Source organism: Mesoplodon bidens (genome assembly GCF_964165515.1).
Source record: "Mesoplodon bidens genome assembly, contig: HAP1_SCAFFOLD_126, whole genome shotgun sequence".
Taxonomy (NCBI): domain Eukaryota; kingdom Metazoa; phylum Chordata; class Mammalia; order Artiodactyla; family Ziphiidae; genus Mesoplodon; species Mesoplodon bidens.
In genome coordinates this window covers 1,246,006-1,259,824 of record NW_027671928.1, presented here as the reverse complement: position 1 = coordinate 1,259,824, position 13,819 = coordinate 1,246,006, and the positions used below count along the sequence as shown (strand labels likewise).

Genomic DNA, 13,819 nt, shown 5'->3' with positions numbered 1-13,819 from the left:
TAAGCATCAAAAGTAAAACCTGAGCAAATAATTCACGCTCCTTTGAGCCCTTTTGCCCCATCTTATTTTACTTCTGACTGTTGCCTTATGCCTCTATTAGTTTCACTTTTACTCGTGGCCACACATATTTTGCATAAGGGTTCTCTTACCTGCACTTTCTTTTCCTTTTAATTGCCTTCATGCTTCAGGTCCCTGTTCGGGCACCACTTGCCATGGACCAGCCTCAGAAAGAGGATTTCACCACCCAGGGTCAGAAGGGACGGGGTAAGGAACTGAAGTAGCACCGACGAATGGGGTCAGAAGGAACAAGACAACTGATGGTTGCAAGGTAAGTTTTATTATGCTACAGGTGCAGATTATATAGACTAGAAAAGGGAAGGTTGCCAGACGGTGGTTTACATTATCTAATGACTGTCTCGGCTCAAGGTTAACTTCCCTGGGAGAAAACCCATAAGCCCAGAATCATCCAAAATAACCTGCATGTGCAGGGAGGAGACAGCTTTGCTTGTCTCATTTTACTTTCTTTCTGATTTCTGGGCCCTGGTGATTTATCTCCCATGGAATGGAACAAGGAGGGGAACAAGTAGGGACAGTCCCTTCGAGCAGCAGTGGCATGCCTGGCATGTCCGAAGGTGCTCTCAAGGCTGACTGCTTCCCACACATATGTTGGCTTGTTTAAGCCTCAAGCCCTCGATCCTTTGTTGAAATACAATAATTTCATTCCTATGGTTTTCAATACCAAAAACTCAACCTCCAGGAGGGTTAAAGTCTAATTTGTACTCCAAACCAAGTAGCAGTGCAGTTCGCTACTACTGAGGCTGAATCCATAAAGACTTCAAGACCACGACCAGAAGACAAGTTATTATATATAATACCCTAGAAGGCCTGAAACATAATTATCATATACATAGCTGGTCCTTCAGAACTTTTTACCTATAACATGTTTTTTGATGAAAGTTATTTAATGTACTGGAGATAACTGTGAATTACTGATCAAATATTTGAATACTTATACTTACCTGGAATTTCATTTCTGCTGAAAGAAAAAGGAAGAACAGGACTCACCTAAAAAAAACAAACTTTAGAAATGAAAGTAAACATCTTATCACACACTATCACTTTTGGAAGCAGCATAGAGGGGCAGTCAACAGTAAAACACTGGTGAAATAGGACAAAACTCTAGGCCAAAAATCCATTATTATTATCATCAGTGACAGTACCACAACTGTGCCCTTCATAATTAATAAGCACTCCTAAGAGTCTTCATTTGGCACCAGATGATGTGTTTAAGAGAAACACTCTGGGAGGTTTTGAATCAGACTTGGTTTTTTGTTAGCCAAGTTACAGGAGAATTTTTAAAGTGGGGGGAAGGGAAGAAGGAAACGGACCAGAAAAAGGATTGAAGCCATCATCTACAAACCAACAAAGCACTGAGAGTTCCAAACGTTATGTCAGACACTAAAATGACTGATACAGGCTCAAATGGTTTATAAAACCTAGAAAAAGACTACACCAGCAAAGTCCCCATTTATCTGTAGAGTTCAGAAACTAAAACAAGGAATATTTCAGCTTAACACCTTATCTCAAGAGAATCATATACACTTCACATGAATAAAAATACCTTAAACCAAACATTTTTAAAAGCTCCAATACCCAAAATAGAGAGAAAAAAATTAATTCAGAAGACTCAATCCATCCATGATAATCACAAAATGGCTGGGCAATCTCTATCTCCCTTCCACACTAACCATCCATCCCCTGGAAGACCAAGGGAGATCAGACCTTCCAGACTTACCTTCCAGACCTTCCAGACACCTGGCTGCGGCAAAATTCGATGGAATCTCCTTGTGGAACAGCAGTTTCCCATCTCTTGTGTCTCTCCCTGTCATGATCATGCAGGAAGCAAGTCTGGCTGTGCTATTTCTTATCATTGTGTGTCACCCATCTGCAACATGATATTGAAAAAGTAGTTCCCCTTCCCCCAGAAGGTTGAGGCTCAGCTACAGGGGTAATTCTCCTGGGCACACAGTCATTATTTAGGCCGACTCAGTGACTTCAACAGGCTTAATCATGTCATCAGGTTTGTTGCCAGCTGCATAATGCTCCCACATCTGTAGATAGAGCCGCTCTAGTTCCATCGTGTATTGTCTGGTGTTGAACAGAGGGCTAGATGTTCTCTGCTTCCAGACTTTGCCACGAATTTTCTTCAGGTATTCTACATCAGTTCCCAGTTTCACAGCTATCTCTTCATATTCTTGTCTATTTTTAGCAATCAGCTCAAGACAGCCTAAACAAGTGAGCTGGGAAGCTGCAACTCGGGAAGCAAGAGTCTCTCCTGGCAGAGTCACCATGGGGGTCCCTGCCCAAAGGACGTCCATCCCTGTGGTGTGTCCATTACAGAGTGGAGTGTCCAAGCAGACATCAGCCAGCTGGCCTCTCCGAACATGTTCCTCTTTAGGAGCAACAGGGGAAAAAATGATACGGTTCGGGGGAAGGCCCATATTTTGTGCGTACTGTTGAATATTAGCTTCTCCTGCTGCTGGAAAACGCAACAGCCACAGTACACTATTGGGAACACGCTTCAGAATATTTGCCCACATCTGCAAAGTAGATGGGTCAAGTTTGTATAACTGATTAAAGTTACAGTACACAATGGCATCTTCTGGTAACCCGTACTGAGAACGTGTGGTTACAATAATGGTACGGGGAACCTCCTCTCCAGTGGCAGCCTTATTGTTGATCAGGGTAGTTGCCAGTCCATTGCTAATACTGAATCCATTAATTGTAATCTGAATTTGTCCTCTGTTAATCATTTCAATAACTGCTTCTGCAACAGTATTCATAGGAATGACAGGCATATTAAGAGTTGTATTACTGCTGTCTGCGTTGTCTTCTCCATCAGGACATTTCATCTTGACTATTTGCACATCTGATAGACTATCAAGAAATGCTTGGAGGTCGATGCCATTCAGCACAATCCGATTGTCATAAATGTGCCCATTGGACTTAAAATCGATGACGGCTTTTTTCTTCAGGTGAGGAAACATATTAGCATGATCACCAATAAAGAAAGTATGGGGCATATAAGCCAGTTTCTCAGAATACTGCTCAGCAACTTCAGCAGGTGAAGTTTCCTGATCAGTGATGATATAATCCATGAAAAGCGCGCCACTAGTCCCAGGGTACCCCAGCCACATTGCCTGAATAGGAGCTGGCCTGAGAGCAAAGAGTTCATTTCGAGCACCCCTGGTATAACCATTCAGATTTACGAGGATGTGTATACCATCTTGATGGATGCGATCAGCTGCTTTCCCATTGCATGGAATCTGAGAAAGATCAATGAAATGATTGGCTTCTGCCATCACCTTCGCTCGGAAGTTTGTGCCATCATGTGGGCTCAGGCCATAACAGAATATCTCAAATTTATCAGGATTGTGCATGCCTGGAATAGACTGCATAAGATGAGAAGTAGGATGATTCCCAAAGTCAGAACTCATGTATCCTACACGCAGTCGACCATCACTGAGCTTCAGGTCTTTTGGATGTTCATACGGTGGTTTATGAAGGACACTTATATTAGCCAAGCAGAGGTTCCCATGCCTCTCAGCAATAGCCTTCCTGAAGCCATGAGAAAGAGGATAGAGCATACTATGATGAGGCTGCACAGAAGGCAACCTATTCCTCTCCAACTGGTCAGCCACAATGCTGACCAACTTCTTCATTCGCTCATCATAGTCTGTCCAATCACAGACAACCTGCAGGCAATGAGCCAAATTACAATAAGCGTCAGGAAAGTCAGGTTGAAGCTTCAGAACAGTGCGATAAGAAGCAATTGCTTCTGGAATATTCCCTGAATCGTGGTGAATGGAAGCCAGATTGCTGTGGGCATCCGCAAATGCAGGGCTGATCTGAACGGCACGAGTATAACACTGCAAGGCTCCCTGAACATCCTGCATCTCCCGTAGGGTGTTTCCCATATTGCAGTAGGCATCAGCAAAGGTAGGACTGATTCGAATAGCCTCCTTATAATGCATCAGAGCTTCGTGCAGTTTTCCCTGCTGCTTCAATACACTTGCTAAATTTGAATGGGCATCAGCAAAGTCTGGGCAGAGCTCTAATGCTTTACGATACAAGCGAACTGCCTCTTCACTGTTTCCCTGTTCTCCTTTGATATTGGCTAGGTTATTCAGAGAGTCTGCATGGGTGGGACACAGCCGGAGAGCTGTATGATAACAATCTTCTGCTTCAGCAACACTGCCCTTCTCTTTGAGAGCGTTTCCTAGGTTGCAGTAAGCATCAGGGAAATGTGGTTGCAATTCAATAGCTCGCCTGTAGGTGTCTATTGCCAGATCCATCAGGCCTTGCTCATAGTATACACAAGCCAGGTTGCCATGTACCACTGCATGATTTGGACTCAAGCTTAGGGCACGAAGGTAAGCTGCCACAGCTCTGTCAAAAATCCGTGCCTCATTGAAGACATTTCCTAAATTGATATAAGCATCCAGAAAATTGGGGTCAAGGGTGACAGCCTTTTCAAAGTGATGAATTGCAAGCCAAATCTCCCCTTGTGCATTGAAAACACAGCCAAGATTACTCCAAGCTACTGCAAAGTTCGGTTGCGTCTCAATTGCTTTCAAATAACATGCCTTGGCTTCTTCTAAGCCACCCAGGGCTTTGAGCAGGTTCCCCAGGTCACTGCGAACACAGTACAAATAAGGATTGTACTGAAGAGCAGAGACGTAAGCTTGTACTGCCCCTTCCATGTCGCCTGCTGCTACCAATGCGGCTGCCAGGTTAATATAACCATCGATGAAATCTGGTTTGAGACGCAATGCATGCCGGTAATGCTCAGTTGCTTCCTGCAACTGCCCTCTTTCCTTGTACACATTCCCCAAATTCGAATAGGCTTCTGCCAGAAGAGGGTTCTGTTTAATTGCCAGAGTACTAAAGTGGGCAGATCTGTCCAGCCTTCGACACTGGAAGTGTATAGATGAAAGTAATAAAAGTACACCAGTATTGCCTGGCTCTTGCCTCCAGAGCTGCATGCAGTGTCTCTCAGCTGTCTCAAAATCTCCTGCCTGATATTCTCGATGTGCCAACTCAGCTAACCCTTGGAAGGAAAGCATACATTTCGTTGGTTCTGTGCTGTCGGCCACGTTGCCCACGGAAGACGCCATCTGGAGCTTCTGGAGAGAGTGAAAAAAGGGGGTAATTGAGTCCCGCTGCCGCCACTACTGGCAAGAATGTTTCTAGAGGTAGCAAACACGAGCGCAGCAGCCGTACCACTGCTTTGGCAGGCTTAAGCGGCGGCAACGGTTACAGGCACCGAACCTTAGGAACTCTGGTTGGCCATCTACCTCTCATGCTCTTGAAATCTTAATTCTTAACCCTGCCCTCTTCCACCATTTTTCTGCTAATCAGGGAATAAAAATTACCTATCCATTTGCCTTACAAGAAATCAAAAGTCAGTAGTCCAAACACTTTTTAAAATATTGTTTTCTGTCCAGTTGGAAATGAGATACATGATTGACTTTTCTTCATCATTCATATAGTCAACGTGGAAAACATTAGGGCCATGAATTTCAATACAGTAAGATGAGAAAATTTTAAATTGGCCTTCCCAAACCACTAATAAGTAACCGATGTTGTATATGATGCTAAAATCTTAGAGACTGAGTTTGATATTTTAAAAGTTCTGAAAACATTAGCTAATTTCTCCTCATCAAATTTCTCATGACTCAAACCTGAGTGTTACTTTTTAAAAGATAAATTTATTTATTTTTATTTATTTATTTTTATTTTGGCTGCATTGGGTCTTCAGTGCTGCGTGCAGGCTTTCTCTAGTTGAGGTGAGCGGGGGCTACTCTTTGTTGTGGTGCCGGGGCTTCTCATCACAGTAGCTTCTATTGTTGTTCCACAACTCTATGGGTTCCTTTTTAGGTCCTACGAAGAACCCTAGAAATTAGTTCATGTAATTATAGGTTTTTGCAAAATTGTCAAAAGTGAGATATTTTAACTTCCATCAGGTAAGTCCAGCGTCTATTTCTTTGCCAATTTTCCTTCTATCATAGTCCGCTATGTTGGATCATATTGGATTGGTCACAGGCTTTTTTGAAACCTGGCTAAGGAGATGTTTTAAGTGAGGCTATTATGTGATTTTCAGACACCACCATATGTAATTGACTATATAATATCCCATTACAGGAATAACTTCCAGTACTCTTACTGACTACTCTACTGACTTAACTAGCACAAGACACAGAAATGTAAGGACAAAAACCACCTTACAATATAGCCATGTCTTGCACTTCACAGCTCTCAAAGCATGTGCATTTGAAGAAGAAAAAAAGAACTGAAAAGTATAAAACCAGAAGTTATTCTGTGGAAAATTATTTCAATCATCAGGCATGTGAAAGATAAGTCAAAGATTCAGTTTTCTTCAATGCTTAGTCAAAACGGACATTTCCTTCTGTCAAGAATATACTCCAGGGCTTCCCTGGTGGTGCAGTGGTTGAGAGTCTGCCTGCCGATGCAGGGGACACGGGTTCGTGCCCCGGTCCGGGAAGATCCCAAATGCCATGTAGCGGCTAGGCCCGTGAGCCATGGCCACTGATCCTGCATGTCCGGAGACTGTGCCCCGCAACGGGGAGAGGCCACAACAGTGAGAGGCCAGCATACCGCAAACACAAAAAAACAAAAAAAAAATAAACTCCAGGGGCTCCCCTGATGGCACAGTGGTTAGGAAGCCACCTGCCAATGCAGGGGACATGGGTTCGAGCCCTGGTTCGGGAAGATCCCACATGACGCGGAGCAACTAAGACCGTGTGCCACAACTATGGAGCCTGTGCTCTAGAGCCCGTGAGCCACAACTACTGAGCCTGCGAGCCACAACTACTGAAGCTTGCGTGCCTAGAGCCCGTGCTCTGCAACAAGAGAAGCCACTGCAATAAGAAGCCTGCACACCGCAACAAAGAGTATCCCTCAGTCGCTGCAACTAGAGAAAGCCTGCGCACAGCAACGAAGACACAACACAGTCAAAAATAAATAAATAAATAAATAAATAAAAGAATATAGCCCATCACTAATGTGTGTAATGGAATGGTGTGAATGAGTATTTTATCAGAATTCCTGTAATGCACAATCCTATAGCAGTACTGAAATCAGTAATGCATTTATAATAGTAAATAGTTATGAGGAAGTAATCCATAGAGGTTTTCTCAAAGTTAACAATGAAAATTAATGTGACATTATCAATAATAAATTGTGACGCTGAAATAAACTTTTCTAAACTATTAATAACTAAAAGCAAACTCTAATCAACCATGTTAAAAGAAATCTATGTCTATAAACTACAAAGTTTATTTCTGAAAATTTTATTTCTAAAACACATAAACTGTCATATGAGGAGGCAGTTAAAGAATATATAGCTACAAGAGTGGGGAAAAAGTTTTATAGAGACACATCTGGCAGTAGTGAATTTTCAAATGTCATTTTTCTAGATTTTGTGACACCTATAGTATTGATATTTGAAAGCATTTAAAAAATTGTAATTTGAAGATTTGCTACTTCCAGGTAGAGTAAAATATTTGGAAGCAAAACAACATTTCCACGGAGAAAAATTTTAAAAGCCAAATAAAATAGTCAGCATTCAATCAAAAAGTTCTAGACATACCAAGAGATAGAATCATTTGACTAAAATTCTAAGAAAGGAACAGATAATACAAAAATATTTATATAAGATATTGTGTATCTTTATCAGGAAAAGTCTTTATCAAGAAAAGACTTTAAAATCATCAGAATTAATATTATATTTTATTTATTTGTATATTTTATTTATATATTTATATAAAGGACTTAAAGATAAAGCCCTAGTTAAGGCAGTGACAAAAGCAGTAGCAGTGGGAGTGAAAAGAAATGGTTATATTCAAGGATATTTTGTCAGTAAAAGTCCAAGATCAAATGTCTGACTGCATACATGGGATGGATAGACGGAGTGGGAAAAATCAAAGTTAACTATAGAGGTTCTAGTGAAGATGGGGTTGCCATCACCCAACCCAAGGGGTTGCAATCATCCCCAAGGTCTAGGAGACTCAAAGGGAAGGTCATGGTCGAGGAAAAGTTAATTGCTGGGAAAATAAGACTCCCAGTCTCTCCATCTCCTTATACTAGTTTTTTTTTTAACATCTCTATTGGAGTATAATTGCTTTACAATGGTGTGTTAGTTTCTGCTTTATAACAAAGTAAATCAGTTATACATATACATATGTCCCAATATCTCTTCCCTCTTGGATCTCCCTCCCTCCCACCCTCCCTATCTCACCCCTCTAGGTGGTCACAAAGCACAGAGCTGATCTCCCTGTGCTATGCGGCTGCTTCCCACTAGTTATCTATTCCTTACACCAGTTTTGTTTTTCCACTCATATACGTAGCAGCATTTCATTCAAGGGGAAAGCCGTTGATCTGACTGGTCAAATTAAACACCATAGTTCAAGGCACATTTACAGTGGTTAGTTCCTCCACAATTTAGAAAGTAACATTCACAATTTCCCTCTTCTTACACCGTGGAACACATTGGCCATTCCTCCAAAGTTTCCACTCCATAGAGTGGACCAGAGTTGACATTAGCCCAGAACTGAGAGCTTGGCATGAGATGGTGTCAACCCCTCCTAGAGCTCTGGCATAAGTTATGACCCAACCCAGCTCCACAGAGAGCTCTGCATGGAATCTTGTCTCAGCCATAATAATGTGATTCTGCTTTTCATTTGGTTTTCTTCTTTGCTTAACTTTCTCTGGCCACTCTGACAAACAAAATTTCAGGCATTCCTGGGCCACTCACTAACTTTATTCTGTCTAATGATATCCAGATTCCCAAGAAAATTACTAACAATAAAGGGGGAAATTTGGAACATGGTGAGTTTTAGGTGCCTGAAAATACAGGTAACTGAATCCAGTTAAGTAGCAAATTATTTGGGTATCAAATATGCCAGTAGAAGAGCAGACTAAGCTCAATTTAATGTACTCTTATTGGAGACACATGTAAATTCTGGGTCAATTTTGAAAAAGTTAAAAGCACATAGCTGAGATTAAAAGAAAGAAAGGAATACCTGCATGTTTCAGAAAGTAACAGAGAAATTAAATCCAGAGAAATAAGAGCAGACTGATGTGTATGGGTTCCGTTCCTTAGTATAGGCCTTATGTAAATAGGGGCTGGAGCTAGAAATCTAACATTACCTTGAGGCCAGGAATTTAGACTCAGGATGGAACAATATTGAGAAGTTAGTACAGATATCCTACAGAAATTTCATGAGGAACTGCTTAGTCCATTAAGAGGGCCAAGGGAGGTGGTGAGGAAGACTGATATCTCTTGAAAACCTTCAGGTACAGAAAACATCAACACCTCTGAAAAGTAGGCCTGTCCTTCCCAGAGTTGTGATGGCCAGGTTGTCACTAACCTGTAAGGCCCTGTAGGAATCAGAAACTGCAAGGAGAGTAATTCAAAGAAAAACAGATGCAGGATGGGTGTGGCAATAAATCCTAGGACCCTATCAGAAACAAAATTAAAACCACTCTAGAGGGAAATTTTAACAAACCAGAGCAGAGAGTATCCTAACCAGAATAGAATAATAATTCTGAAGAAGTTACTTTAGTTATTTACGTAATATTCAATGCATTTCCATGGCCAGGCCCTTTTGAAGAATTCGAAAACATATACAAACAATTCATTTACATCTTATATATCCCACCATCCAGAGCAAAATTCACTTAAGAACTGTACTGGTGGAAATTGGGCGGCACTATGGAGAAAATAAAACGGTGTTTGCCATCAAAAAACATGAAGGTAAGAAAGATAATGTCTAATTTTTTAATTATCCTGTGGTTTCTTGAAATCTTTTGGAAACCCAAAATAGAGAAACCTAGGAGGAAATGAAGATTTAAATATTTAGAGATTTATCAACTCATCTCTAAAAGCTTTATTAATCTCTTATTTTAATAACATTCCTGAGAGGTATAAATGTGTCCAGTGATAGGGTTGAATAAGCCTGAGAGAATTTCATTTGTTTACTATTCTTGGTCAGCTCTTAAGACCTTTCAGGAGCATCTTGATTTTCATGGCCTCATCCAACAAAAAGCAGGATATTTTACAGAAAGTCCTGGTCCACTTTTTGGCTTGCCTTTGTGTTTATGTTTTTGGTTTTTTCACATTGGGCGGTACATTAGGCTACTTATTGCATACTCCCTCATTCATGCATGCATTTATTCAAACAATATTTACTGAGTTGAGACATTTAATTAACACTCAATAAATGATGTTTAGATGAATGAATGTGCTTTTTATCAAAGTAAGTGTAAGTACTGAGAAAAATTACAGAATGTATGATCCCAGCCCCACAAAAGCTTATAACTGTGTTGAGGATGCTGATGAAATAACTAATATATCATATTATCATAATATATCATATTGGACAGTTTCTAAGTTCAAAAATTAGTTTTTATAGATAATCAGAGCATAAGGAGGACAAAGAAGGGACAGTTCATTATGGGTTGAATCTATCAATAAATGTATAGTTCAGATGAGATTTGAGATTGACCTTAAAGAAGAGGACTTAGATATATGAACAGAGAACAAAAAAGGCATGGTGATAGCATGTGCATAGATAGTGTGGCCGATATTTATGTTCTTCATTAAAGATAGTCAGAGATAACCCAAATGTAACTGTTTCCATGGGTCCATTCTCAGTATCCAAACAAAATGGCAAATCCTATCTTAGTAAAACTAATGAAAAACGCAGTCTTTAACAAAGAGATTGTGAAGGAAAGGGAGAGAGAAAGGCTTGCATCCCACACCACACAACAAAACTTATTGAATTCTTTGTTTAATTTCCTCCCTCTGAAAATTTCCTCTCCCTCTCTCTGTACGTCTCTCTTCTCCCACATCTGGCCACACTCTACCAGCCATCTTTCCAGATCTTTCCAGAACTCTCCATCCTAGTTTCATTAGGCCACAATTTAAACATCTCACAGGTCTCCAGGATGCCTCCCCATCACTTATTCCACAAAGACAAACAAAGGACACTTCTCAGGATCACATTTCTTTGAAGGAAGAGGTCATGAGGAGTGATTATAAATAATATAAGGTGGAGAACAGTGACTTAAAATACCATTTTTCAGCTTAGAATGTGAATACAGGGAACTTTGGGAAACTAGAAAATCTAGAAAGGATTCATTGATAATTATTTATGTTCAATGAATAAAATAAAATGTAATAATACAGCTAAACTCTGACAGATTAACTTTTTCAAAAGTTGCTTTCACACACCTTCACTATTGGGATGATTGATAAACACACCTTTCCTTCTTTACTTTCTTCTTTCTTTGCAGATACTGGCACCAAACTTTCAAACAATAAGAACCTTCCCATAAGTCCCTTGCCGGGAAGATTAAGGTATAACAATCCAAACAAATTTTTGAAGAAGATAACTGGTTGAAAGCATAAGAAAAGAGCTGGGGGGCTTCCCTGGTGGCGCAGTGTTTGAGAGTCCGCCTGCCGATGCAGGGGACGCGGGTTCGGGCCCCGGTCCGGGAAGATCCCACATGCCACGGAGCGGCTGGGCCCGTGAGCCATGGCCGCTCAGCCTGTGCGTCCGGAGCCTGTGCTCCGCAATGGGAGAGGCCACAACAGTGAGAGGCCCGCATACCGCAAAAAAAAAAAAAAAAAGAAAAGAGCTGGGTTTCTCTTATTCAACAGTCACATAATGAGTAATGTGGGAATTGGTTTAAAAAGTCTCTCTGCATGAAGGGCTAAGGTTAAGATTAGAACTTCTGAGGCCAGAAGAGCAAAATGACTACAACAATCCACATATTTTCAAGAGCCGCCCTTTGGATGTGAGGGATTCATTTTTCCCACTACTTTTTCAGCAACCCAACTGGTGTCTTTATTAAACGACCTAAGAGAATACAATGTGGCCAAGAAGGCTTAGATTTCCTTAGCCCCAAGTCAGATATTCTCCAGTGATTGTCCACTCTAATTAAAAAGAGAGATTTACAGAAGGAAACTGGATACAACTGAGTGTACCTTAATTTCAACCCTTTACCTGAGTTATTTGTTTTGCTTTCAATTCTCCGCTGAACTGCCTACATTAATATATTTTTAAGAACATTTCCTTAAGTTGAAGTATTCATTCAGTATATTCATTTACTATAATTTAGAAAAGCCAAATGATCTAGGCAAATTCATTTCTATATTGCCACAGCAGTGTATTGTGAACTAAATGACACCTGGCAGTTCTTTACTCAGATACTAACTCAATTAGAAGGCAGAACAAGGATACCTACCCATTCAGGGAAGGAAAGGTCACTTAGCCTCTGTAGCTGTCTTAGGTCTCTCATCATCACAGTAACAAATTGAACACTAAAAACCATATGATCATCTCAAGAGATGCAGAAAAAGCTTTTGAAAAAAATTCAATATCCATTCATGGTAAAAACTCTCCAGAAAGTGGGCATAGAGGGAACATACCTCAACATAATAAAGGCCATATATGACAAGCCCATAGCTAACATACTCAATGGTGAAAAGCTGAAAGCATTTCCCCTAAGATCCAGAACAAGACAAGGATGCCCACTCTCACCACTTTTATTGAAGGTAGTTTTGGAAGTCCTAGCCACAGCAATCAGGCAAGAAAGTAAATAAATAAAAGGACTCCAAAATGGAAAGGAGAAAGTAAAACTGCCACTGTTTGCAGATGGCATGATACATAGAATATCTGAAAGACACCATCAAAAAATTATTAGAGCTCAAAAATGAACTTGGTAAATTTGCAGGATACAAAATTTATATATAGAAATCTATTGTATTTCTATACACTAACAGTGAACTATCAGAAAGAGAAATTAAGGAAACAATCCCATTTACAATCGCGTAAAAAAGAATAAAATACATAAGAATAAATCTGCCTAAGGAGGTAAAAGACCTGTACCCAGGGAACTATACGACACTGATACAAGAAATTAAAGATGACACAAACAGCTGGAAAGATATACCACGGTCACGGATTGGAAGAATTAATATTGTTAAAATGACCATCATACCCAAGGAAATCTACAGATTCAATGCAGTCTGTATCAACATATCAAGGGCATTTTCCACAGACCTAGAACAAATAATTTTAATCTTTGTATGGAAACACAAAAGATCCTGAATAGTTAAAACAGTCTTGAGAAAGAAGAACACAACTGGAGGAATCATGCTCCCTGGCTTCAGACTGTGCTACAAACCTACAGTAATCAAAACAGTGTGGTACTGGCACAAAACATCGATTACTGGAACAGAATACAGAGCCCAGAAAGAAACCCATGCACTTATGGTCAATGAGTCTATGAAAAAGGAGGCAAGAATATGCAATGGAGAAATGTCTGGGCTTCCTTAGGGATGGTTTCATCAATTAATTTGTTTTCTTAAATGGACCATACTTTTCCATGTCTTTGTATACCTTGTGATTTTTTTGGTTGAAAATTTGTCTTTCAAATATTATAATGTAGTATCTATGGAAATCAGATTCTCCCACTTTCCCAGGGTTTTCTGGGCTTTTGATTGTTGAAGGCTGTAGTAGTCTGTTTGTTTAGGGACCTTCCCAAACTATTTTTGCAATGACTGTTTTCCTTATTGTATGTACGCACTGAAGTCTCTGTTCCTTTAGTTCATGTTTAGCTAATGTTTTGACAGAGATTTCCTTGAATTCCTGCAACTAAAACAAACAAAAACAAATATACACAAGCACATCCACATGCACACTCAAAACCACACACCTCTGCCCATTGT

The 13,819-nt window shown here is 40.2% G+C and overlaps 1 protein-coding gene across 1 annotated transcript; it reads right to left on the bottom strand.

Annotated features, from left to right (window-relative positions):
* Positions 1 to 2,007: 2,007 nt before the first annotated feature.
* Positions 2,008 to 5,376, bottom strand: LOC308610809 (UDP-N-acetylglucosamine--peptide N-acetylglucosaminyltransferase 110 kDa subunit-like). Its single transcript, XM_081259813.1, has one exon. It carries the CDS (start codon positions 5,175 to 5,177, stop codon positions 2,037 to 2,039), a length of 3,141 nt encoding a protein of 1,046 aa, XP_081115939.1. The 5' UTR covers positions 5,178 to 5,376; the 3' UTR covers positions 2,008 to 2,036.
* Between the last annotated feature and the right edge of the window lie 8,443 nt (positions 5,377 to 13,819).

What these genes read in the sequence shown, in the direction of transcription:
- LOC308610809 (XM_081259813.1), bottom strand. Translation starts at nt 5,177, where the DNA reads ATGGCGTCTTCCGTGGGCAACGTGGCCGACAGCACAGAACCAACGAAA.